Source organism: Myxine glutinosa, chromosome 5, assembly GCF_964187855.1.
Source record: "Myxine glutinosa chromosome 5, kmMyxGlut1.1, whole genome shotgun sequence".
Taxonomy (NCBI): Eukaryota; Metazoa; Chordata; class Myxini; order Myxiniformes; family Myxinidae; genus Myxine; species Myxine glutinosa.
In genome coordinates this window covers 198,260,067-198,287,207 of record NC_136265.1, presented here as the reverse complement: position 1 = coordinate 198,287,207, position 27,141 = coordinate 198,260,067, and the positions used below count along the sequence as shown (strand labels likewise).

Genomic DNA, 27,141 nt, shown 5'->3' with positions numbered 1-27,141 from the left:
TTCATTCAAAGAGGATTGTCAAGAAAATTCTGTGCCTCACTCACTGCTGATGCTGGTCACAATGATCATGTATGGGACAGATATCCAAAACCAAGAAAACTACTCGTCACAGCCAGCTTTGTCTGTATCACAATTGATGACATATAACAGCTGTGTGCGTCGACGACAACAACCATCATTGGAAACAAGACATACTGAACAGTGTGACACCACTTACACTATTTCTCAGATCATTGATCCACTCAAGGACAAGATCTCGAGATCTAGTCGATACACTTTATAGGCTTGGATTGTCAGTTTCATACGACCGTGTGCTCGGCATGTCTGCAGATCCAGGAAACTCTGCCATTAGCCACTTTGAAAGTATTGGAACAGTGTGCCCACCTGCACTCCAAATTGGAGTATTCACAACATCAGCAGTCGACAACATTGACCATGACCCGACAGCAACAAGTGCGCATGGATCTTTCCATGGAACGGGCATCTCCTTGTTTCAGCACCCTGGCACTGAAAATTGTGGGACTGAGCAAATGCGCATACCTTTAACAAAATCTGGCAAGAAGGTCCGAAAACTACCAGAAAGCTACACACTGGTACCTGCTGTCTCTGCACTGAAGAACGGGCCACCAGTTCCAGAAGTATGTGGCCTCATGCAATCAGACTGCAGTCTAATGACTGCAGCAGTGGCAGAAGAGCAAAGGTGGTGTGATCATATTAGCAACGTTGTTGATGATGGAAATGCAGATAAGGATATACATGTGTCATGGGGTGCATATCACGCTACAAGAATAGAATCATCAGAGACCACTGATAATGGCCCCACAGCAGTCAGTGCTCTTCTCCCTCTATTTCCTGACGACTCAAAGTCAATCGCAATGATAAGACATTCAATGGAGGTTGTGAAAAAAGCTGTAGCCATACTCAATCCGGGACAAATTCCAGTCATAGCGTGACCAGCCATTGTTCAAACTTGCCAAAAACTTTCAGTGGATGTGGCCAGAAACATATGGCGAAGGCTCATTTCTGGTAATGTTGGGTGGTCTGCACATCAAGATGACTCTGCTTAAGGCACTTGGTGATATGTTAGGTGGCAGCGGTTGGACATCGGCAATAGTGCAAGCTGACATAGCTACACCAGGAACTGCAGACTCATTTTTGAAAGCGACTCATGTCAAGAGAACTGCTCGTGCACATCAAGTGACTGCATGCACACTGCACAAGCTTCTCCATGAATCTTATACCAACTACCAAGTATCCCAGGCAGACACTGATGCTGTATCATTTAAAGAGTGGTGCAAATGTAGAGCAGAAGCAAGTCCACAATTCTATTTCTGGCAGCTTGTGCTGGAAACAGTTGAATATACTGGTCTGGGACAGATCTATTCATGAAGGCAATTTCCTTTTGTATGTGGATGCCTTGACACAGCTTGAATGGCTGTTCTATGCTCTTGACCACTACAACTATGCAAGGGTTGTGTCCATTCACTTGCGGGACATGGTGGTGCTTCGCGACAAACAACCAGGTGTGTTTGCAGCTTTTTGCAAGGGAAAGTTCACCGTCAACAAGACATGCCGACCATTCTCAAGGATGTCTTTGGACGAAAGCCATGAACAGAACAATGCCTGTGTGAAAGGTGATGGGGGAGCAGTTGGTCTCACCGAAAATCCAGCAGCACTATTGAGGTGGATGGTGGCTGGACCAGAGATTTCCCGGGTGGTTGGTGAGTTTCAAAGTGAACTTGACAGGAAGGAAGCAGCATCACATCCACACCATCACAAGGACAAGCCAGGTAGGTCTTATAAGTATCTCCATGAAATTTGGCTAGTTTTTGTATTGCATTACTTGTTTTGTAAAACTAAATATTTTGACAGTTGTGTAACCCCCAATTACTATATATTTCCAGGAACACAAGTGGCATTCCTCAAGAATGTGAAGTCTCTGATTTTAACAATGAAAACTATTGGCAACCCCTTCTCTGACACCAGTGGAGATCTCTTGGTCCTCGACACGTGAGAGGTGGTCGATTCATCTGTTGTTGATTCTGTTCGCAAAATGAAACTACTTGGTGAAAATCAACACAACGAGTTCTTTAAGAGTCGGCTGGTGGAGCGCACAACTGCACTCAATGATAGAATAACAAAGAACAATTTGCCTTTGTTCAGATGGCGTCCTGAGAAAGAAAAGTCTCGCACACAGGAGCAGCTGCTGTCCATGAAACGTGACCGCAATTTGTTTTCCAACATTGTACATTGCCAGTCAAATACGTGGAGCTGACCTGGAAGATTTTTTCCAGCATGAAAATCAGTCATTTCCACCTTCAATATCAGACTACGGGAAAATGAGACTTGGCAAAAAGTCAGACTTGCTCCAGTGCCTGGAAGATCTGGTGCCACATAGTGATGATGCCGACCACACTACATCTGAAGTAGACATGGTCATCATTGATGGTGCAGCTATTGCCAACGTGATTACGCCTGGTACATCAGAGACATTCAATGAGTATTCTAAAGAGTTCATGAACTATGTACGGAGGCAATTCACAGGCTCTGTTTGCCATGTTGATGTGGTATTTGATGTATACAGAGAAGATAGTCTGAAGGCCGCCACAAGAAAGAAGAGAGGGAAGGGCATACGGATAAGAGTGGAAGAAAACAAGAAGCTGCCTGGAAACTAGTCACAATTCCTACGGGAAGATGGTAACAAGACAGAACTTTTTAATCTCCCGAGTGAACGAGTGACAAATGAAACATTTCCTGGTATAGTGGTCATGACTCACGGAGAAGAGCTGCGTTGTTCAGAGACAATTGACTCAGACTGGTTGTCCCCTTATACACAGGAGGAAGCAGACACAAGAATGCTGCTGCATGCAGCAGATGGGGCCAGGCAAGGTTGCAAGAACATCTTGCTTAGAACTGTTGACACAGATATAGTCGTACTAGCAGTCAGTCTTGCTCACAAGCTTGACAGTGCACAGCTAACTGTAGCATTTGGAATGGGAAAATCGTTCCGTTACCTAGACGCAACTCACATGGCACAGACGCTGCGAAATGATAAGTGCAATGCAATACTTGCTTTTCATGCACTGACAGGGTGTGACACCACATCCAGTTTCACCGGCATTGGAAAAAGAACAGCCTGGTCATCATGGAATGCGTTTGTTGATGTCACGCCAGACTTGTGCAGACTCCAACAACAGCTAGCATAACCCAGCTTCTCCCAAACATCGAGAGGTACACTGTGCTTATGTACGACCGTGGAAGCTCTGATGATAATGTGAACATGGCCAGGAAGACTCTGTTCACACAGAAAGGCAGGAGCATTGAAAACATACCTCCGACTCAAGATGTTCTCTATCAGCATCTACTTCGAGTTGGTTATCAAGCTGGCCATGTATGGGGTCAGGCCCTGTTAAAAGCACCTCACCTGCCCAGCCCAGCAGAGTTTGGATGGACGCGAAAGAACAATTTGGCCGAATGGGAAGTGATGTGGAGGAACCTGCCCCCTGCTGGTGCAGCATGCCATGCTGTTATTAAGTGTGGCTGTATTAAAGGCTGCAGAGGAAGATGTAAATGTGCGGAAGAAAATCTACCCTGTACATTACTCTGCAAGTGCGGTGGTTGTGAGCGAGAAGGGTGACAAGAGAACGGTTGACATTGAAACATGAGTGTTCTTGGACGTTATTGTTCTATCTCATGCACACCAAAAAACTTTTGTACTACTACAGTGTAATTTTCTGAAGTGTTTTCCTAAATGAAAGGAAGATAACACTTTGTACAAATAAACTAGTTTATCAAAACCAGTTTGTGTTAATTTATTCCTGGAATTTTGCATTTTTCCCCTCCAAATGCCCTTAAAGTGACACATAGAGGTCGCCAAAACAATCAAAAATGAATATTCATGTTATCATATATAATCCTTGGTGATACTTTAGTGTGCAGATGATATTAAAATAACAATTTGATATTTTCTGATGTAATATAAATTTATTCCAGCTAAATAATGATTCTGACTAGCGGCCAATTTTTTAAATGGCCGCCACGGGTGACAGGACAGATCCAGAATGCCTCCAAACTTTAAAATGTTCCCGATAATGTCTAGTATTAGTGTACCAAGTTTCATGCTTTAATCATAAAATGCACGATTATTCACCGATCCGCTGGACTAGTACATTTCACGAGCACAAATTCATTTTCCATATGGGCCTAAGAGATGAAAATGATGGACTATTTCATACATACTTTGTGATTTTCCTGCAAGAACTACAATTAACTACAGGGGAACTTATTAATTCAAGATAGTATTAATTAATTTGGATTTCTGTAGAAGTCCTACAACTGTATAGGGCAAAGTGTTCTATGAACTCCCTCATTAATGCAGGGAATAGTCTCCCTGGAAAAGTAGTGGCAGCAGAAACAAAACAAAAGTTGAAACTGGAATTTGATAGGCACCGAGAAGTGGGCTTGCACAGAACAATGAAATACCCGGTTAGAATAGATTCCCCTGAACCGCGGCTCAAATCCCAAATTTGAATCCGTCAATTACCTGCCCGTAGTAGTTACAATTCTCTAGAGGAGATTCCTTCCTAATGCCTTATCTCACTTCGTCCAGAGAATTGGCTCTTTGGTTAAGTAAATAATATTATATATACAGACTTGGCATTTAATATGGAATTTGTTTTTTTTTCTTGACTTGGGTTTACCTTAACTCAGTATATCAATCTGGAGTTTCTTTTACACTTTGGTGATTTATTTGTTAAAAGAACCATGTCACTGATTGTCTGTCGCAGCAAGAAGTCAACAACAGGATTATATCACAGGTGACGTGGCAAAATGTACGGACAGGTGCATTTGATGATTGGCTTCACAGTCGGGTATACAAGGGTTGTTGCGTTCTGTATTAGTGGAAAACAACTGCTGCACGTCTCCAAAAGTTATTGCCGCTTCCTCTGGAGATGGTCCGTCAACTCGACAATGCTGTTTGTCATGGAGTGGTAGCTTTACGAAATTACGGCATGAAAGAGCGTGCTATTGCTCGGCAGTATGGCATCACTCAAGGTCAGGTGTCAAAGATCCTGAAACGAAATGCTCAGAGGGGTGTCCCTACTCCAATACCGAGGCCAGGACGTCCCCGCAGAACCACAAGGAGGGATGATCGCCAGCTGCACCGGTTAGTCCGCAATGGCCGTACCAAGTCAGCTAATCGGCTTAGGGCTGAGTGGCAGCAACTGACAAATGTGCCTGTAACCAGAAGGCTAGTCAACCAACGACTGGTTCAAGCAGGCTATCGTGCCAGGCGTCCCCGGAGAAAGCCACGCCTGACCAGACAACACCGCCAGCGCTGATTGCAGTGGGCCAGAGAGCACCATCAATGGCAGCCAGGACACTGGAATCACGTGATCTTCAGTGACGAGTCTCGATTTCTGGTCTATCGTCAAGATGGCCGCGTCCGAGTGTGCAGACAAGTGCATGAAGCCTACAACAAAGATTGTATAGTGCCAAGAGTCCAAGCTGGAGGTGGTGGGGTGACTGTTTGGGCTGCTTTTCATGCAGGGGGCAAAACTGACCTGGTTGTTCTGAATGGAAACCTGAACCAGTTCAAGTACAGGGCCATTCTGGAAGAAATATTGCTTCCATTTGCTCGTGCAGCCTTTCGAGGAAACTTTGTCTTCCAAGATGACAATGCACGGCCTCATCGTGCTCGCATGATCCAACACTTTCTTGCTGACCATGGTGTAGAGCATATGGAGTGGCCTGCCATGTCCCCGGATATCAATCCGATAGAGAAATTGTGGGCAGAATTAACGCGTCAAATCGACCACTTGGACCAGCAGCCGACCTCTGTGCGTGAATTGCAGCAGGCTATTGTCACTGCATGGCAAGCGATTCCTGTCCAAACCTTGGCAAATCTCGTGAACAGCATGCCTCAACGTGTACGTGCTCTCCTGAATGCTCGTGGGGGTTACACGAAGTACTGCACTGTAATTTTACTGTCCGTAATCACAGTCGTAATTTAACTTTTGTTAAAAATAATTTTGGCTAATGTGCAAAATAAAGAGATACTTCTGGAAAACGTTCAGAAGTTTAACACAGTACTGTCCATGAATTGAGTTCGATATCAGTTTACATCACTTTCAAGGATCAATTTATTTGTTTTGAAATGTCAAATGTGGTTTTTGTTTCTTTTAAAGGTCACATTAACAAAATCTAGAATAATTTCAACATAATTCCAATGAACTTTTGGTTCTAAGACATCTTGAAAAGTAAGTTCACCCCCACAAAAAAAAATTCCATATTAAATGCCAAGTCTGTATATATATAGAAAACCTCTCCTGTTATTTTCTTTATATTGTTGTGGAAATGGCTCCTCTAGGTTAACGCACGCATAAAAGAAGAGATATTTCCTTAATAAGCTTGAAGCAATTAAATGCGCCTTCAGATATGCGGTGCTAATTTGTTTAGCGAGATGTTAGACCTACTCCATTGTGTATGTCAAAAATCCTCCTTCCTGTAAAAGCCTATGGTTAACGTTCTATTCCTCAGTTTGTCATAAATGTTCTTTTTATTGCTTGACGAGGCCACCTCCGAGTCTATGCAGGAAAGCATCCTCGCCTCAAGACCATGACACATTGCCAGATCATAGGAAGAGAAGAATACAGCCAAAATGCGACGAGCACAGATAGTATCAAATGAATAAATATTCAATAAACAACGCGCCCTCGGGACATTGACAGCTTAAATTATTCTTATCCACCTACTTGAGGCACACAGGACAAAGGATGAGACAGAAAGAAGCCAAGAAACCTAAACATTGTAGCACCTTTCGGACCTGCTCCACTACAATCGTTCCTGGCTGTCTGTGGTCCCATTGGTGCACACTGCTGTATCACACAGAGCTTGGCCATGTGTCTGGACTCTCGTTTGCCACGCACCATGAAGCACAGGGACAGCAGGCTGGGGAAACGCCATGAAGCGGGCAGGCATAGAGAAGCATCAGGTGCGAGCAACCAACCACGAGCAGCAGGGACCCAGAAGCAAGCACAACTATATGAACCAACAATACGAACTACCCATCGCGTCTTTTATAATGTCTCGCGTGCTATATCGGACCGCCCGATGATTCATTATCCGATATCCCGATATCGGCATTGCCGGATAATTGACAAGCTGGGGAAATTCAAAGCCGGGAAACCCTGACAGTCCACTGGCCTTGAGCGTACCAAATGTCCATATGTCGTCAGGTCCCCAGCAAGTCGCGACCTTTGGCCCAGTCATGCCATGTTGCAGGGCCATTAGTTGCTGCACGCTGTAAAAAAAACAAGTACAAAAAGTTTTAATTAAAACAAAACCCGCGTCGATGTTACACAATGCCTAGATGCAGCTGTGCCTATAACGTCGATGTTATTGTTATAGGCACAGGACATTCCTATTGATTCGATTACTTGATGTTATTTTTGTGCAAAGTGAAAATATATCTCGGCAATTTCCCGTGTGTGGCGACGAATTTTTAATATATCTCAGCATTTTCCCGTCTGTTATTTCAGGCGGTGTATGACTGACCATGCCGCGATTGAAAAAAAATATATCTCGGCAATTTCCCGTGTGTGGCGACACATGAACGAAGTTATGCTCCTCTCTCCACATTATTGTGACGACGTATAAATTAAATATTTCATCGTGACGATTGTCATCAAATGGACGAATTTTTAATATATCTCGGCATTTTCCCGTCTCTTATTTCGGGCGGTGTATGACTGACCATGCCGCGATTTAAACAAAATATATATATCTCGGCATTTTCCCGTCTTATTTCGGGCGGTGTATGACTGACCATGCCGCGATTTAAAAAAAAAAAATCTCAATGGACTTGAAGTTAAAGGCCTTTGAGAATTCATTTCGTTCTATAAAGGGCAACTTTCATCGGATTTTCTTCCCGTTTTTTTTCAACCGAGTCTAAAACTATGTTAGCGACTGTGAAAAATGAAATGATATATCGAATTTGATTTGAAAGAAAACTGTGTGAGAGAGCAAGACACCACGGGCCTACAAAACAGGCCTCAAAGCTATGCGAGTTAATAAAATGGTGGATATTTGTTTATATGAAGCCTCTCCCACAATGGGTGGAGCTATGGTTCCCAGAATGGGTGGAGCTTTGAGGTTTTGTCTTCTCTGCAAGAACAAGAACAAGAAGAAGAACAAGAACAAGAAGAAGAACAAGAACAACAGCAGAGGGCACTCTATGAGCAGCGTCTGCGACGCGGCTAAAAATGGAAAAGTACATGCAGGGAAAGATGGACATAGGTGGAAAGGTTCAAGATTATAGGGAGGGAAGGAAAGGCGCAGCGGAGCTAAACACTGGGGTGGGGGAGATGATAACTCAACAAACAGTGCCGGACATATCTCACAGGAATTACATCACACTTATTCGAACATTCACTTCGAAATAAGTAATCCAATCTAATTCCCCATTTAACCTCCCCTGACCTCTCAACCAGATCCGTAACAATATTACGACCAAATATTTAATTTTCAACATTTACCAGAGAGGCATCTATTTGAAGAACGCTTACCGTGCAGATCGCAAAGTTTCCAACTCATGTTTCCCTTCATTCATCATTTTCACCACTTCTTCCAAGGTCATGTGTTCATACAGCATCTGCACAGGCAGTCCAGAAAAAAATATCAAACTGATCTTAACAAGAGCGAGAATTGCTACCAAGATTCATTTAAATAGAAGTAAACACACCCCTATATTTCGGTGGTGTATAATGCTGCATTCAGTGCCGAAATTAATAATAAAATAATGTTACATTTGTAGGGGGTAGACAATGATTACCTTAGAGCCAGAGTGTATAGCTTAGTGTGCTCCGACTGTCGCGAAGAAGAAGAAACCTCGATGTATCATAAGTGGGAAATTTGTGTAGACCATATGTCGTGGAAGAGCTTGTATCTTCGTCCCCATGAAAGGGGTGGGATTTGTTAATTAGTGAGTGATTATGGGTAAATTAATCCCCTGTATGCAATTGCCTCTAATCTTTTCCTGTGTTCCTTATGACACCGCACTACACAACATAGACAAGCCAAGCAAACAACACCATAATTAGACACCAATTAAAAAACAACCGGAAACCAGGCATTGAACACTACTGCTGGTGCGCAGCCGCTACATTACCACCTCAATCAGGCTGGGTCGTGGAGCCATGCCCAGAAGAGTAGCGATTGGTCCAGGATTTGATTGGCACATGGACTGGTAAGATGGAACTCGCTGATAGGAGCGGACACGGAGACGTTTTGGGATGACGTCAGAGCCTCAAGTACAAAATAATTGAAACTGCGGACAATTTTTGCCTCTCGTTCTGGATCACCTAGCGAACGGTCGCTATTGCTCTTGCGCAAGGAAGATTCATCATGAACGGTCGTGTTCCGACATCTTCATAGTGATCATGAGGAGGAGAAACTGTAGACCGAGAACTGGGGTTTCCCAAGCAAGAACGACGAGTGGACGGGCACTGCCTGCTCGCTGCGCTCTCGACGAAGCCAGGAGTGAGCAGACACGCAGCGAGGCCTAGTTCGCGACAACCAGCGCATTTTCCCACCAAGGCCGCGAGGGCGTTTTGACAATTCCTGACGAGATTCAAGAGCCGATTTGAGCTAAGTGCCACAAGCTACGCATTTATGTGTCAGTTATTTTATCCCTTGTCTGTATTCGGGTCTGTATGGGGGTGCCCCAATTAGGAATTTAGTTTTATCGTGCATCGTTTTGTGACCAACATTTTCTTTCATAAATCCAGTATTTTTGTTGTACATTTTACTTCTGTTTAGTTTGAATTAACTTATCCAGGTGCGAAGAAGTCAGATGGAAGCCGTCCAGTAAGTGGTCACCCCCCCTTTCCCTCGCGTGTAACGAAGGTCCGCCATTGAATTAAACGCCTCAGAGTGTTAAGCTCGTTTGGTCATCTGTGTCACCCTGCGGTGTTCACGACACGACAATAACCCGATACATCTTACCGAGTGGCCACAAAGTCCCTATGCATAAGTGTGTCCTCTGTTATTTGTTTTCCAGATGTGGCTTCAGTATGACGGACACCAGTGAGTACACGATAGAAGAGAAACGGATTACTTATGTTTGGGTTCACGATCGAGCGCGAGGAGGAGCAAGTTTTGAAGACAAGGACAAGATTTTTGCAAAGGTTCGATAAGCCAGCTCCGACGGGCAACACGATGCGGGCATGGGAGAAAAAGGCTTTTTCAACAGGGAGTATCCTTGATTTGACTCGATTGAGAGCAAAGCTCTTCGAGAGCGATTTCCCACCATTAAATCAAGACGAAGCATATATTTTTCGGATGAGTGTGCTATTCACCTCAGCAATCGATCCAGGAATGTTTCTTTTAGGTACAAAGAAAATCCTCATTTTTATGAGGAAATTGAACAGCATCCTCCTCATGTCAAGATGTGGGCAGCAATTTCAGAAGATCACTTTATCGGGCCATATTTTTTTCAATACAAGTGTCAATCACACTGCTTATTTGAACATGCTTCAGACGTGGTTTGTTCCACAACTGCATGAGAGGTCTTGAAGCAACAGCTATCCTGCAACAAGATGGTGCACCAGCACATTATGCCCTCACAGTTAGAGAATATCTCAACAACAAATTAAGTGGACGATGGATTGGACATGGATCCAATATAGTGTGGCCTCCTCAAAGTCCAGACAAAACACGTGACAACTCGCTTTGGGGCATTGGACAACACAACAAGGCATTTTAAGGCCATTTTCCCTGCGAGAGCAGGGGTTAGCCTTGTGGGCCCCATGACAATCTTCTCCATTTTGCCCTATTTTCTGCATCTCCCCTTGTTAACCCCCTTGCCCGCATTTCTTCTTCCACCACCTTTAGCCAAGTCTTTCGTGGTCTTCCCCGTCCTCTACTTCCTTCTACATTCATTTCCATCACAGTTCTCAACCAGTCACTTTCATCCTTCCTTAACACATGACCAAACCATCTCAACCTGTTTCTCTTCACAGCATCCATCACAGCCTCTATTTCCATCATCTTTCACAATTCATAATTTGTCTTCCTCTCTCTCAACGATACTCCGCACATCCACCGAACCATTCGCATTTCCACCCTTTCCAGCCTTCATTGCTGCTCGACGTTCATTACCCATGTCTCGCTCCCATAAATCATAACACTTCTCACATGCAGCATACACCTTTCCCTTCAGCTTCAACGACACTCCCCTCCTCGTCAGCCCGCCACTCAATTACCGAAACTTCTTCCATGCACATCTCACTCCAGCAACCATTGCCGAGTCTGATCCACCTGCTCCATTCAGCATGTCTCCTAGGTAGCAAAATGTTTTCACACCTTCCAGCTTCACGCCATCTCCAAGATCCAACTCAACATTTCCTCCATCTGCAGCTCCCTCTGCGCACACCTTACACTTGAATGTAGCTGCCACACTGGTTAATGACCCTCTCAGACCACTATATTTTTGATGAACCCACTCACCGCACATTGTACATTGAATGGAGTTCACTCCGACACCCTTCCTGCACACAGCACACGGCCACTTCCCAGTTCTTTCCACCTCACCACATGCTTTACCACTTGCCATCACCTTCGTTTTTCCGAAATTCACCTTCACCCCTTTTGTCTCCGTACATTCTTTCCACTTGTTCATCTTCTCCTTCAGTCCATCCATACTTTCCACAATCAACACCAGATCATCTGCATACAACAACTCCCACGGTAAACCCTCCTTTACATTCCGAGCCAGCACCTCCATCACAGCTACAAATAGTAGTGGACTTAGTACCGACCCCTGTTGCACTCACCTTCACCTCAAACTCACCACTGTTCCCATCTTTTGTCCTTACAGCTGTGCGCGCTCTTTCGTACAAAGCCATCACTACTCTGATCAACCATTCCTCCACTCCTAACTTCCTCAATGCCCATGTCACTACTTCGCGTGGAACCCCATTGAATGCTTTCTCCAGATCAACAAACCCAAGAAACAACCTCTTCCTCTTCTCCATGTACTTCTCCAGCAACTGCCTTACAATAAAAAGCGCGTCTGTCGTTCCTCTTCCTGGCATAAAGCCAAACTGCATTTCGTCAATCTTCACTTTCTTCCTTATCCTCCTCTCAAACACCCTTTCCAATACCTTCATTCCATGCTCCAATAACTTTATCGCTCGATACGAGCCACAGTCCAGAGGGTCACCTTTCCCCTTGTATAGAGGGACAAGGGTACTCAGTTCCCAATCCACTGGAATGCGGCCTTCTTTCACCACCAGATTGCAGATCTCTGTCATTCTCTTCACACGCCAACTTCCTGCTGCCTTCAACATATCTCCTACAACTCCCGTCGGCCGTCCTGCTTTTCTACTCTTCATTGCTTTTATCGCTTCCTCAACTTCCTTCTCAGTTATCTTCTCTGCCGGTCCTAAAACTGTGTTACACTCGACGTTGCCGTCCCATTCTTTCTCTGCATTCAACAGCATTTCCATACATCTCTTCCATCTTCCTTTAATTCCATCTGGGTCCACAACGATTTGTCCCACTGCATCCTTCAAGCAACTCACCCCCATCACATCACCCCACTCTTTCGCTAACTGCTTTGCAATCCTGAATACCACTCTGACCCGCTTCTGAATCGAAGCGTTCTCCGAACATTTTCCTCCATGCCTCCTGCACCTTTGCTACCTCTTTCTTTGCAGCCTTCTTGGCTGCCTTATAACTTTCATGCTCTGCCTTTTCTGCCCCCGTACCCTTCGCCTTCTGCCACTCCTTGAACTTCATCTTCTCATCACCATGTTTCTGAGTGCCTCGGTGGTCCGAGTGCGAGTTTGAGTTATCCAGGTGCGAAGAAGTCAGATGGAAGCCGTCCAGTAAGTGGTTACCCCCCTTTCCCTCGCGTGTAACGAAGGTCCGCCATTGAATTAAACACCTCAGAGTGTTAAGCTCGTTTGGTCATCTGTGTCACCCTGCAGTGTTCACTACACGACAATAACCTGATGCATCTTAGAGTGGCCACAAAGACCCTATGCATAATAGTGCGTCCTCTGTTATTTGTTTTCCAGGTATGGCTTCAGTATGACGGACACCAGTGAGTACACGATAGAAGAGAAACTGATTACTTATGTTTGGGTTCACGATCGAGCGTGAGAAAGATCATCGTCCATCCACATACCTCACCAACGGCTCCCAACAGACTATCTTTCATCGACATCCAACCACTTTCAAGCTCAACCACATCATCCTCTACCATACTCAGCCTCTCTTTTAATGCCTCCCTCACTGTCACCTTTCTCAACCTCCACACCTTCATTCTCGGTTGGTACTTCACCCGCCAAGCTCTCCTTGCACCTTTCACCCTTACGTCGCAGACAACCAAGTGGGGCATTGTGAAAGAGGAAATTTCTCATCTCCGTCTAACATTTGAAGACCTCAAAACAGCTGCCAGGGGCTGCTTTTATGACCTCCAACCCTCAACATGGAAGATGTCCAGAAAAATATAGAGAAAAATTCTAATTTGTGCAGAGAATGGAGGGGAGGAGCATACAGATAAATTCTAACTATATTCAAATTGCGTGCATAGGGACTTTGTGGCCACTCTTACATACATTAAGCAAAAACATGCGTATGGCTTATGAGCATTTATAATACATCGTGGTTATATACCTGGGGCCATTCCAATTGCACTAGGCCATTGACTAATACCCAGGCCTGAGGCTTGCTGATCTGTGCTGCATCATGGAATGGGGTAACGCATTATTTTAATTGGGGTGGAGTTGTGCCAGCTGTCCAGCCAATGGGTGTAAAGCAGTGGGGTGGAGTCAGAGAAGCTGAAAACTGAGCTATGTATAATATGTGATATTTTCCAAGTTCAAAAATGGCATATATTCATGGAAAATTGGGGAAACGCTTTGACACGCAAACGTGCTCTGTAACTTGTAATGAAGCCATGTACCAAGTTTCAGTTGAATATGTTATGGCACATGGGGGGAAAAAAGTCTAGAAAACCACAGGTGGGACGGACAGATGGATGAAGAGCAAACCTAGTCTCCTCCGGGTAGAGGACGAATAAGCATATGAAAATTGCAAGCCACGTTTGATCGAATCTCTCCCGAAAACCAGAAAACCAAGTCAATGTGCTCAGCAACCTCTTGTTCACCAAGGGCATCAATGCCTTCATTCCACTTCCTGCTCCAATAATGAGATCCTCAGCGTTAAGACAAACGCTGCACCAATTTGTCATCACTTAATGTTGGATGTAAAAGCTCTTAGATTAGCAAGCATGGTCACGAACAGCTGCCATTTATGGTTCAATTAATAGATGGAGCTGACAATTACAATGCAGAAACTGGGGGCATTACTCCTACAGAGGTTCCAGGCTTAAATGGTTATCCTTGAAGCAAAGGAAGAAAAATAAATAAACAACGAGAATGGCGCTCTTTGATCGATATGCCTACGCCAACATTATTACATCTTTATACATAATTGTACCAAGTTTGATTTAAATCACTTCAGCTGTTCTCAAGTATTACATTTTTTTCTGACATGACCTCCGACTCTTGACACTGAAATCTAATCAGTACTGTCGTAATATATACTGTCGTGTTCAAGCGGACCACTGAATAATAGACAGGCCGAACTGGCTTTAACTCCCTCAGACTGTCGATTATTGGCAGCTTGAGTGCACGCGGGAATGTGAGGAGACACACAGGAAACTTAGTTCTTTTAACACAAACGGGGTTTACTTCCCAAAACAACAAAACAGGGAAGATTGAATCTGACGGCGGGGTATTCGACAACAGGATGGAAGGGAAGGTAAATTGAACTACTATATACAAACTAGATGGTATTCATAGAATACATACCCTGTGCAGTCAACTTGGTGTGAACCAACTCTTCTGTTCTTGGTTTTTTTTTCTTTTCTTTAATCCAATATGGCTGCCAGACCACGTGAGCGATTAAATCAAATGTATATTCTCCAATATAATTGTTGCGTAGATCGCGTTAAATCAATTTCAAATTGATCAGACTAAGCGTTGCACCTGTCGAATTATGCCGTCATAATCACAGCAACAATGAGATCATCGTTAACACTTATTCCCCAAGGGGAATTCTTTACAATGAGCCAAGTTTCAAAAAAATTCCATCGAGCGGTTTTGGAGATAGAGGTGCAATGTTTTTCGTTTTTTTCCAAGATGGCACCTGGACCACATGACCTATGACATCATAATTATCATTAAAATATTCTACAAGAGAAAGCACTCCTACGGTGAAAATTTCAGGTCCATCAGACAAACAGTTGCAGAGAAAAAAAAAAGTCATAATGATCGGATAAAGCGTTGTACTTGTCGAATTATGACGTCATAACGACGACACCGATGACAATCAACATATCGTATTCCTCATGGGGTGTACTTGACAATGAGGCATGCTTCAATTATTTCCATGGAGTGGTGTCAGATATAGAGGTGCGAAGCTTTTCCAAGATGGCGCCTGTACCGGTGTACCACATGACCTATGAAGTCATCATTTTCAAAATATTCTGCAGGAGGAGGCGTTCCTATGACAAAAATTGTGGCAATCGGAACAATAATTGCAGAGAAAAAAAAGACAATTAACAAGTAAAGATACATTCAAAGTCAACCGCACCCATGCCAAATAATTAAATATCCCACAGCGCGGCATTGACGGGGCGCCTGGCAATACCGCAGTACAACTCATAGAGAGTGCATTGGGAGGGAGAGGTGTACAATAATTGATTGATTAATTGTATAATTAAAATCAATCAAAAAATTCACAAAATATTTTCTTAATCAATTGGCTAATAGCATAACTAAACCACCAGTGCTTCATCTGAAGATGTACCTTTTAGGAATTTAATTAAATAAGTCATTAATAAAAATAAAAAAATTAATTGATTAATCAATAAATACTTAATCAATAAATGAAAAATATCCTTGATAGCCACATCACTTGGTCACTCATGACCAAATATTAGCTTCCGAGCTCAAAAGGTGCCCGAGATATTGGCCAAATGAGAAAGAAAATAAATAAATGATTAATAATGAAAAGAAATAAATAATAATCATTAAAAAATTAAATCGTTAATCAATTCGGTCATAGAACATATAAACCACAACAATTTCATCAGAATCTGTAACTTAAAAAAAAAATTAGTCTTTAATCGGATCCCTGGTGTTGGCTTAGCGGTTAGGGTGCCAGCTTGGGATCCGAGGATCCTGGGTTCGAATCCCGGTCGATCGCTGAATTAACGCCAGGGGGGTTGACGCAGCCTGTCATCCTTCTGAGGTCAGCAAATTGAGTACCAGCTTGCTTGGATGAATGATCCCGGTGTGTACCCCGGTTTAGAATAGGTACACCGTATCCCTGCGCATCGTAAGAGGCGACCAAGGGTTGGCGTCAGGAAGGGCATCCGGCCATAAAAACATTGCCTCAAACAGGGAACCATGATTGTCATGGGGCCCGCAAGGCTAACCCCCGCTCTAGCGGGGAAAATGGCCTTAAAACGATCATTCATATTCATTCAATCGAATAATTAAATAATTAATCGATCAATTGATTAATCAATAAATCAAAAATATCCTTGATAGCCACATCACCTGGTCACTCATGTCCAAATATTAGCTTCCGAGCTCAAAAGGTGCCTGAGATATTGGCCAAATTAGAAAGAAAATAAATAAATGATTAATAATGAAAATAAAAAAATAAGTCATTAAAAAATTAAATTATTAATCAATTCAGTCAGAGAACACATAAACCACCACCATTTCATCAGAATCTGTAACTTTAAAAAAAAAATTAAGTCATTAATCGAATAATTAATCGATTAATTGATTAATTAATAAATCAAAAATAGCCTTTGCAGCCAAATCACCTGGTCATTGGCATGTCCAAATATCAGCTTCCCAACTCAAAAGGTGCCTGAATTCATGGTCAGAAGAGAAAGGAAATTTGACTAATCAAATAAGTACTTAATTGAATGAAATGAATGAATGATCGTTTTAAGGCCATTTTCCCCGCTAGAGCGGGGGTTAGCCTTGCGGGCCCCATGACAATCATGGTTCCCTGTTTGAGGCAATGTTTTTATGGCCGGATGCCCTTCCTGACGCCAACCCTTGGTCACGCTCCTACGATGCGCAGGGATACGGTGTACCTATTCTAAATCGGGGTACACACCGTGATCATTCATCCCAGCAAGATGGTACTCAATTTGCCGACCTCAGAAGGATGACAGGCTGAGTCAACCCCCCTGGCGTTAATTCAGCGATCGACCGGGATTCGAACCCAGGATCCTAGGATCCCAAGTCAGCACCCTAACCGCTAAGCCAACACCAGGCTTAAACTTAATTAATCGCTAATAATTAAATAACTTCACTTAATTGATTATTCAAAAAACAAAAAATACCGTTTTTGACAAGACTTGCTCACTACTGTGCCGAAATTTCAGCTTCCTAGCTCAAAGGATGGCTGAGATATCGTCCGGACAAACAAACGAAAGAAAACAAGTACACATACATGCAAAGTACACCGCCCCCTTGCCAAATAATTAAATATCCTACAGCCTGGCAATACCGCAGTGCAGCTCATAGAGGCTGCTTTGGGAGGGAGAGGTGTACGCTTTCATCGATTAATTGTATAATTAAAATCAATAAAAGATCACAAATTATTTTCTTAATCAATTGGCTAATAGCATAACGAAACGACTCGTGCTTCATCCGAAGTTGTATCTTTTAGAAATTTAATTAAATAAGTCATGAATAAAAAATTAATTAATTGATTCACCAATAAATAATTAATCGATTAAATGATTAATCAATAAATCAAAAATATCCTTGATAGCCACATCACTTGGTCACTGCCATGTCCAAATATTAGCTTCCCAGCTCAAAAGGTGCGTGAGATATTGACGAAATGAGAAAGAAAATAAATAAATGATTAATGATGAAAATAAACAAATAATAATCATTAAAAAATAAAATTAATCAATCAATTCGGTCAGAGAACACATTAACCACCACCATTTCATCAGAATCTGTAACTTAAAAAAAAAAAATTTTTAGTCATTAATCGAATCATTAAATAATTCATCGATTAATTGATTAATTAATAAATCAAAAATAGCATTTGCAGCCAAATCACCTGGTCATTGGCATGTCCAAATATCAACTTCCTAACTCAAAAGGTGCCTGAGTTAATGGTCAGAAGAGAAAGGAAATTTGATTAATTAAATAACTACTTAATTAATCGCTAATAATTAAATAACTCCTCAATTAATTGATTAATCAAAAAAACAAAAAATACCGTTTTTGAGAAAGGACTTGCTCACTATTGTCCCGAAATTTCAGCTTCCTATCTCAAAGGATGGCTGAGATATAGCCCGGACAACCAAGAAAACATACAAGAAAACAAACAAGTAAGAAAACAAGTACAGATACATTCAAAGTACACCGCCCCCATGCCAAATTAAATATCCTACAGCGCGGCATTGCCGGAGCGCCTCCGGCACCCGGCAATACCGCAGTGCAGCTCATAGAGGCTGCATTGGGAAGGAGAGGTGTACGCTAATTGATTGATTAATTGTATAATTAAAATCAATAAAAGATTATCACAAAATATTTTCTTAATCAATTGGCTAATCACATAACTAAACCACTAGTGCTTCATCCGAAGATGTATCTTTTAGAAATGTAATTAAATAAGTTATTAATAAAAAATTAAATAATTAATTTATTCATCAATAAATAATTAATCGATTAAATGATTAATCAATAAATCAAAAATATCCTTGACAAGTACAGATACATTCAAAGTACACCGCCCCATGCCAAATAATTAAATATGCTGCAGCGCGGCATTGCCGGGGCGCCTACGGCGCCCGGCAATACCGCAGTGCAACTCATTGAGGCTGCATTGGGAGGGAGAGGTGTACACTAATTGATTGATTAATTGTATAATTAAAATCAATAAAAGATTATCACAAAATATTTTCATAATCAATTGGCTAATCGCATAACTAAACCACTAGTGCTTCATCTGAAGATGTATCTTTTAGAAATTTTATTTAAAAAGTCATTTATAAAAAAATAATTAATCGATTAATCAATAAATACTTAATAGATGAAATGATTAATCAATAAATCAAAAATATCCTTGATAGCCACATCACTTGGTCACTCATGTCCAAATATTAGCTTCCCAGCTCAAAAGGTGCCTGAGATATTGGCCAAATGAGAAAGAAAATAAATAAATGATTAATAATGAAAATAAATAAATAATAATCATAAAAAAATTAAATTATTAATCAATTTGGTCAGAGAACACATAAACTACCACTATTTCATCAGAATCTGTAACTTAAAAAAAAAAATTTTTTTTATCATTAATCGAATAATTAAATAATTAATCGATTAATTGATTAATTAATAAATCAAAAATATCCTTTGCAGCCAAATCACCTGGTCATTGGCATGTCCAAATATCAGCTTCCTAACTCAAAAGGTGCCTGAGTTAATAATGGTCAGAAGATAAATGAAATTTAATTAATTAAATAAGTACTTAATTAAACGCTAATAATTAAATAACTCCTCAATTAATTGATTATTCAAAAAACAAAAAATACCGTATTTGACAAAGGACTTGCTCACTACTGTGCCGAAATTTCAGCTTCCTAGCTCAAAGGATGGCTGAGATATCGTCCGGACAACCAAGAAAGAAAACAAACAAACAAGAAACCAAGAAAACAAACAAACAAGAAACCAGAGTGAAAACTGAGTACTCTCTTTCAGCGTGCGTCACTGCCGAGCCCCCTTCGGTGCCCAGCAATGACGATTTGCAATGCCTGGAGATGGCATAGGAAAGGAGCGGTGTACAACAACCAGAGTGAAAACCGAGTACTCTCTTTCAGCGTGCGTCACTGCCGAGCCCCCTTCGGTGCCCAGCAATGACGATTTGCAATGCCTGGAGATGGCATAGGAAAGGTGCGGTGTACAACAAGTAAAGCTACATTCAAAGTACACCACCCACATGCGAAATAATTAAATATCCTACAGCGCAGCATTGCCGGGGCGCCTCTGGCGCCCAGCAATACCGCAGTGCAGCTCATTGAGGCTGCATTGGGAGGGAGAGGTGTACACTAATTGATTGATTAATTGTATAATTAAAATCAATAAAAGATTATCACAAAATATTTTCATAATCAATCGGCTAATAGCATAACTAAACCGCTAGTGCTTCATCCGAAGATGTATCTTTTAGAAATTTAATTAAATAAGTCATTAATAAAAAATTAAATAATTAATCGATTAAATGATTAATTAATAAATCAAAAATATCCTTGACAAGTACACATACATTCAAAGTACACCGCCCCATGCCAAATAATTAAATATCCTACAGCGCAGCATTGCCGGGGCGCCTCTGGCGCCCGGCAATAACGCAGTGCAGCTCAGTGAGGCTGCATTGGGAGGGAGAGGTGTACACTAATTGATTGATTAATTGTATAATTAAAATCAATAAAAGATTATCACAAAATATTTTCATAATCAATTGGCTAATCGCATAACTAAACCACTAGTGCTTCATCCGAAGATGTATCTTTTAGAAATTGAATTAAATAAGTCATTTATAAAAAATTAAATAATTAATTGATTACTCAATAAATAATTAATCGATTAATCAATAAATAATTAATAGATGAAATGATTAATCAATAAATCAAAAATATCCTTGATAGCCACATCACTTGGTCACTCATGTCCAAATATTAGCTTCCCAGCTCAAAAGGTGCCTGAGATATTGGCCAAATGAGAAAGAAAATAAATAAATGATTAATAATGAAAATAAATAAATAATAATCATAAAAAAATTAAATTATTAATCAATTTGGTCAGAGAACACAAACTACCACTATTTCATCAGAATGTGTTACTTTAAAAAAAAAAATTTTTTGCCATTAATCGAATAATTAAATAATTAATCGATTAATTGATTAATTAATAAATCAAAAATATACTTTGCAGCCAAATCACCTGGTCATTGGCATGTCCAAATATCAGCTTCGTAACTCAAAAGGTGCCTGAGTTAATGGTCAGAAGAGAAAGGAAATTTGATTAATTAAATAAGTACTTAATTAATCGCTAATAATTAAATAACTCCTCAATTTATTGATTAATCAAAAAAAAAAAATACCGTTTTTGACAAAGGACTTGCTCACTATTGTGCCGAAATTTCAGCTTCCTAGCTCAAAGGATGGCTGAGATATCGTCCGGACAAACAAACAAGAAAGAAAGAAAACAAACAAGAAAGAAAGAAAACAAACAAGAAAGAAAACAAGTACACATACATTCAAAGTACACCGCCCCATGCCAAATAATTAAATATGCTGCAGCGCGGCATTGCCGGGGCGCCTCCGGCGCCCGGCAATACCGCAGTGCAGCTCATTGAGGCTGCATTGGGAGGGAGAGGTGTACACTAATTGATTGATTAATTGTATAATTAAAATCAATAAAAGATTATCACAAAATATTTTCTTAATCAATTGGCTAATAGCATACCTAAAGCACTAGTGCTTCATCCGAAGATGTATCTTTTAGAAATTTAATTAAATAAGTCATTTATAAAAAATTAAATAATTAATTGATTACTCAATAAATAATTAATCGATTAATCAATAAATACTTAATAGATGAAATGATTAATCAATAAATCAAAAATATCCTTGATAGCCACATCACTTGGTCACTCATGTCCAAATATTAGCTTCCCAGCTCAAAAGGTGCCTGAGATATTGGCCAAATGAGAAAGAAAATAAATAAATGATTAATAATGAAAATAAATAAATAATAATCATAAAAAAATTAAATTATTAATCAATTTGGTCAGAGAACACATAAACTACCACTATTTCATCAGAATCTGTAACTTTAAAAAAAAAAATTTTTTTGTCATTAATCGAATAATTAAATAATTAATCGATTAATTGATTAATTAATAAATCAAAAATATCCTTTGCAGCCAAATCACCTGGTCATTGGCATGTCCAAATATCAGCTTCCTAACTCAAAAGGTGCCTGAGTTAATAATGGTCAGAAGAGAAATGAAATTTAATTAATTAAATAAGTACTTAATTAAACGCTAATAATTAAATAACTCCTCAATTAATTGATTATTCAAAAAACAAAAAATACCGTATTTGACAAAGGACTTGCTCACTACTGTGCCGAAATTTCAGCTTCCTAGCTCAAAGGATGGCTGAGATATCGTCCGGACAACCAAGAAAGAAAACAAACAAACAACCAGAGTGAAAACTGAGTACTCTCTTTCAGCGTGCGTCACTGCCGAGCCCCCTTTGGTGCCCGGCAATGACGATTTGCAATGCCTGGAGATGGCATAGGAAAGGAGCGGTGTACAACAAGTACACATACATTCAAAGTACACCGCCCCATGCCAAATAATTAAATATGCTGCAGCGCGGCATTGCCGGGGCGCCTCCGGCGCCCGGCAATACCGCAGTGCAGCTCATTGAGGCTGCATTGGGAGGGAGAGGTGTACACTAATTGATTGATTAATTGTATAATTAAAATCAATAAAAGATTATCACAAAATATTTTCTTAATCAATTGGCTAATAGCATACCTAAAGCACTAGTGCTTCATCCGAAGATGTATCTTTTAGAAATTTAATTAAATAAGTCATTTATAAAAAATTAAATAATTAATTGATTACTCAATAAATAATTAATCGATTAATCAATAAATACTTAATAGATGAAATGATTAATCAATAAATCAAAAATATCCTTGATAGCCACATCACTTGGTCACTCATGTCCAAATATTAGCTTCCCAGCTCAAAAGGTGCCTGAGATATTGGCCAAATGAGAAAGAAAATAAAATGATTAATAATGAAAATAAATAAATAATAATCATAAAAAAATTAAATTATTAATCAATTTGGTCAGAGAACACATAAACTACCACTATTTCATCAGAATCTGTAACTTAAAAAAAAAAAAATTTTTTGTCATTAATCGAATAATTAAATAATTAATCGATTAATTGATTAATTAATAAATCAAAAATATCCTTTGCAGCCAAATCACCTGGTCATTGGCATGTCCAAATATCAGCTTCCTAACTCAAAAGGTGCCTGAGTTAATAATGGTCAGAAGAGAAATGAAATTTAATTAATTAAATAAGTACTTAATTAAACGCTAATAATTAAATAACTCCTCAATTAATTGATTATTCAAAAAACAAAAAATACCGTATTTGACAAAGGACTTGCTCACTACTGTGCCGAAATTTCAGCTTCCTAGCTCAAAGGATGGCTGAGATATCGTCCGGACAACCAAGAAAGAAAACAAGTACAAATACATTCAAAGTACACCGCCCCATGCCAAATAATTAAACAAGTACACATACATTCAAAGTACACCGCCCCCATGCCAAATAATTAAATATGCTGCAGCGCGGCATTGCCGGGGCGCCTCTGGCGCCCGGCAATACCGCAGTGCAGCTCATTGAGGCTGCATTGGGAGGGAGAGGTGTACACTAATTGATTGATTAATTGTATAATTAAAATCAATAAAAGATTATCACAAAATATTTTCATAATCAATTGGCTAATCGCATAACTAAACCACGAGTGCTTCATCCGAAGATGTATCTTTTAGAAATTTAATTAAATAAGTCATTTATAAAAAATTAAATAATTAATTGATTACTCAATAAATAATTAATCGATTAATCAATAAATAATTAATAGATGAAATGATTAATCAATAAATCAAAAATATCCTTGAAAGCCACATCACTTGGTCACTCATGTCCAAATATTAGCTTCCCAGCTCAAAAGGTGCCTGAGATATTGGCCAAATGAGAAAGAAAATAAATAAATGATTAATAATGAAAATAAATAAATAATAATCATAAAAAAATTAAATTATTAATCAATTTGGTCAGAGAACACATAAACTACCACTATTTCATCAGAATCTGTAACTTAAAAAAAAAAAAATTTTTTGTCATTAATCGAATAATTAAATAATTAATCGATTAATTGATTAATTAATAAATCAAAAATATCGTTTGCAGCCAAATCACCTGGTCATTGGCATGTCCAAATATCAGCTTCCTAACTCAAAAGGTGCCTGAGTTAATGGTCAGAAGAGAAAGGAAATTTGATTAATTAAATAAGTACTTAATTAATCGCTAATAATTAAATAACTCCTCAATTTATTGATTAATCAAAAAAAAAAAATACCGTTTTTGACAAAGGACTTGCTCACTATTGTGCCGAAATTTCAGCTTCCTAGCTCAAAGGATGGTTGAGATATCGTCCGGACAAACAAACAAGAAAGAAAACAAACAAACAAACAAGTACACATACATTCAAAGTACACCGCCCCATGCCAAATAATTAAATATGCTGCAGCGCGGCATTGCCGGGGCGCCTCCGGCGCCCGGCAATACCGCAGTGCAGCTCATTGAGGCTGCATTGGGAGGGAGAGGTGTACACTAATTGATTGATTAATTGTATAATTAAAATCAATAAAAGATTATCACAAAATATTTTCTTAATCAATTGGCTAATAGCATACCTAAAGCACTAGTGCTTCATCCGAAGATGTATCTTTTAGAAATTTAATTAAATAAGTCATTTATAAAAAATTAAATAATTAATTGATTACTCAATAAATAATTAATCGATTAATCAATAAATACTTAATAGATGAAATGATTAATCAATAAATCAAAAATATCCTTGATAGCCACATCACTTGGTCACTCATGTCCAAATATTAGCTTCCCAGCTCAAAAGGTGCCTGAGATATTGGCCAAATGAGAAAGAAAATAAATAAATGATTAATAATGAAAATAAATAAATAATAATCATAAAAAAATTAAATTATTAATCAATTTGGTCAGAGAACACATAAACTACCACTATTTCATCAGAATCTGTAACTTTAAAAAAAAAAATTTTTTTGTCATTAATCGAATAATTAAATAATTAATCGATTAATTGATTAATTAATAAATCAAAAATATCCTTTGCAGCCAAATCACCTGGTCATTGGCATGTCCAAATATCAGCTTCCTAACTCAAAAGGTGCCTGAGTTAATAATGGTCAGAAGAGAAATGAAATGAAAAAAAATAACTTTTCACCCTCAAAAATCACCAATAAACTCCAATACATTCAGAACTCCGCTGCCCGTCTACTCACTCATTCCCGGACCCGTGACCACATCACCCCCGTCCTTTACAAGCTTCACTGGCTCCCCATCCCCCAGAGAATCCAGTACAAAATCCTCCTCTTGACATACAAAGCCCTCCATAACCTGGCCCCATCCTACCTGGCTGACCTCCTCTCCAGACACACTCCCACCCGCAACCTCCGCTCTGCTGGTACCAACCTCCTGACCCCCTCCATCCGGACCAAATTCAGATCCTGGGGGGACAGGGCCTTCTCCATCGCTGCTCCCACCCTCTGGAACTCACTACCTCACACCATCAGAGACTCCTCCTCACTCACCACATTCAAAACATCACTAAAGACCCACCTGTTCAACGCTGCATTCAACATTCAACCCACAGCATTTAACCCCTGACTATCTCTTCTCCTTCTCCCTCCTTTTGCTTTAAATATTTCCCTATTGATTCTTGTCTTGTCTTTTTGATTCTTGTCTTATATATATGCCGTATATCGCTGCTGTTTGTTTTCTTGATTCTTGTCTTTTTGCAATTGTTGTTTTCATGTATTGTTATGCATTATGTTTTCCACTCTGTCAAAGCGCCTTTGGGCTTCTGGAAAAGCGCTATACAAAATAAATGAATTATTATTATTATTATTATAAATGAAATTTAATTAATTAAATAAGTACTTAATTAAACGCTAATAATTAAATAACTCCTCAATTAATTGATTATTCAAAAAACAAAAAATACCGTATTTGACAAAGGACTTGCTCACTACTGTGCCGAAATTTCAGCTTCCTAGCTCAAAGGATGGCTGAGATATCGTCCGGACAACCAAGAAAGAAAACAAACAAACAAGAAAACAAACAAGTACACATACATTCAAAGTACACCGCCCCATGCCAAATAATTAAATATGCTGCAGCGCGGCATTGCCGGGGCGCCTCCGGCGCCCGGCAATACCGCAGTGCAGCTCATTAAGGCTGCATTGGGAGGGAGAGGTGTACACTAATTGATTGATTAATTGTATAATTAAAATCAATAAAAGATTATCACAAAATATTTTCATAATCAATTGGCTAATCGCATAACTAAACCACTAGTGCTTCATCCGAAGATGTATCTTTTAGAAATTTAATTAAATAAGTCATTTATAAAAAATTAAATAATTAATTGATTACTCAATAAATAATTAATCGATTAATCAATAAATAATTAATAGATGAAATGATTAATCAATAAATCAAAAATATCCTTGATAGCCACATCACTTGGTCACTTATGTCCAAATATTAGCTTCCCAGCTCAAAAGGTGCCTGAGATATTGGCCAAATGAGAAAGAAAATAAATAAATGATTAATAATGAAAATAAATAAATAATAATCATAAAAAAATTAAATTGGTAATCAATTTGGTCAGAGAACACATAAACTACCACTATTTCATCAGAATCTGTAACTTAAAAAAAAAAAATTTTTGGGTCATTAATCGAATAATTAAATAATTAATCGATTAATTGATTAATTAATAAATCAAAAATATCCTTTGCAGCCAAATCACCTGGTCATTGGCATGTCCAAATATCAGCTTCCTAACTCAAAAGGTGCCTGAGTTAATAATGGTCAGAAGAGAAATGAAATTTAATTAATTAAATAAGTACTTAATTAAACGCTAATAATTAAATAACTCCTCAATTAATTGATTATTCAAAAAACAAAAAATACCGTATTTGACAAAGGACTTGCTCACTACTGTGCCGAAATTTCAGCTTCCTAGCTCAAAGGATGGCTGAGATATCGTCCGGACAACCAAGAAAACAAACAAGAAACCAGAGTGAAAACTGAGTACTCTCTTTCAGCGTGCGTCACTGCCAAGCCCCCTTCGGTGCCCGGCAATGACGATTTG

At 39.6% G+C, this 27,141-nt stretch overlaps 1 protein-coding gene across 1 annotated transcript in view; it reads right to left on the bottom strand.

Moving 5' to 3' along the window:
- The window catches only part of LOC144892448 (importin subunit alpha-1-like), a 119,052-nt gene that overhangs the window by 72,180 nt on the left and 19,731 nt on the right, over positions 1-27,141 (bottom strand). The window contains exon 4 of the mRNA XM_078779332.1: positions 8,568-8,653. Within this exon, the coding sequence (XP_078635458.1) occupies positions 8,568-8,653 (86 nt within the window). The remainder of the gene's footprint in view (positions 1-8,567; positions 8,654-27,141) is intronic.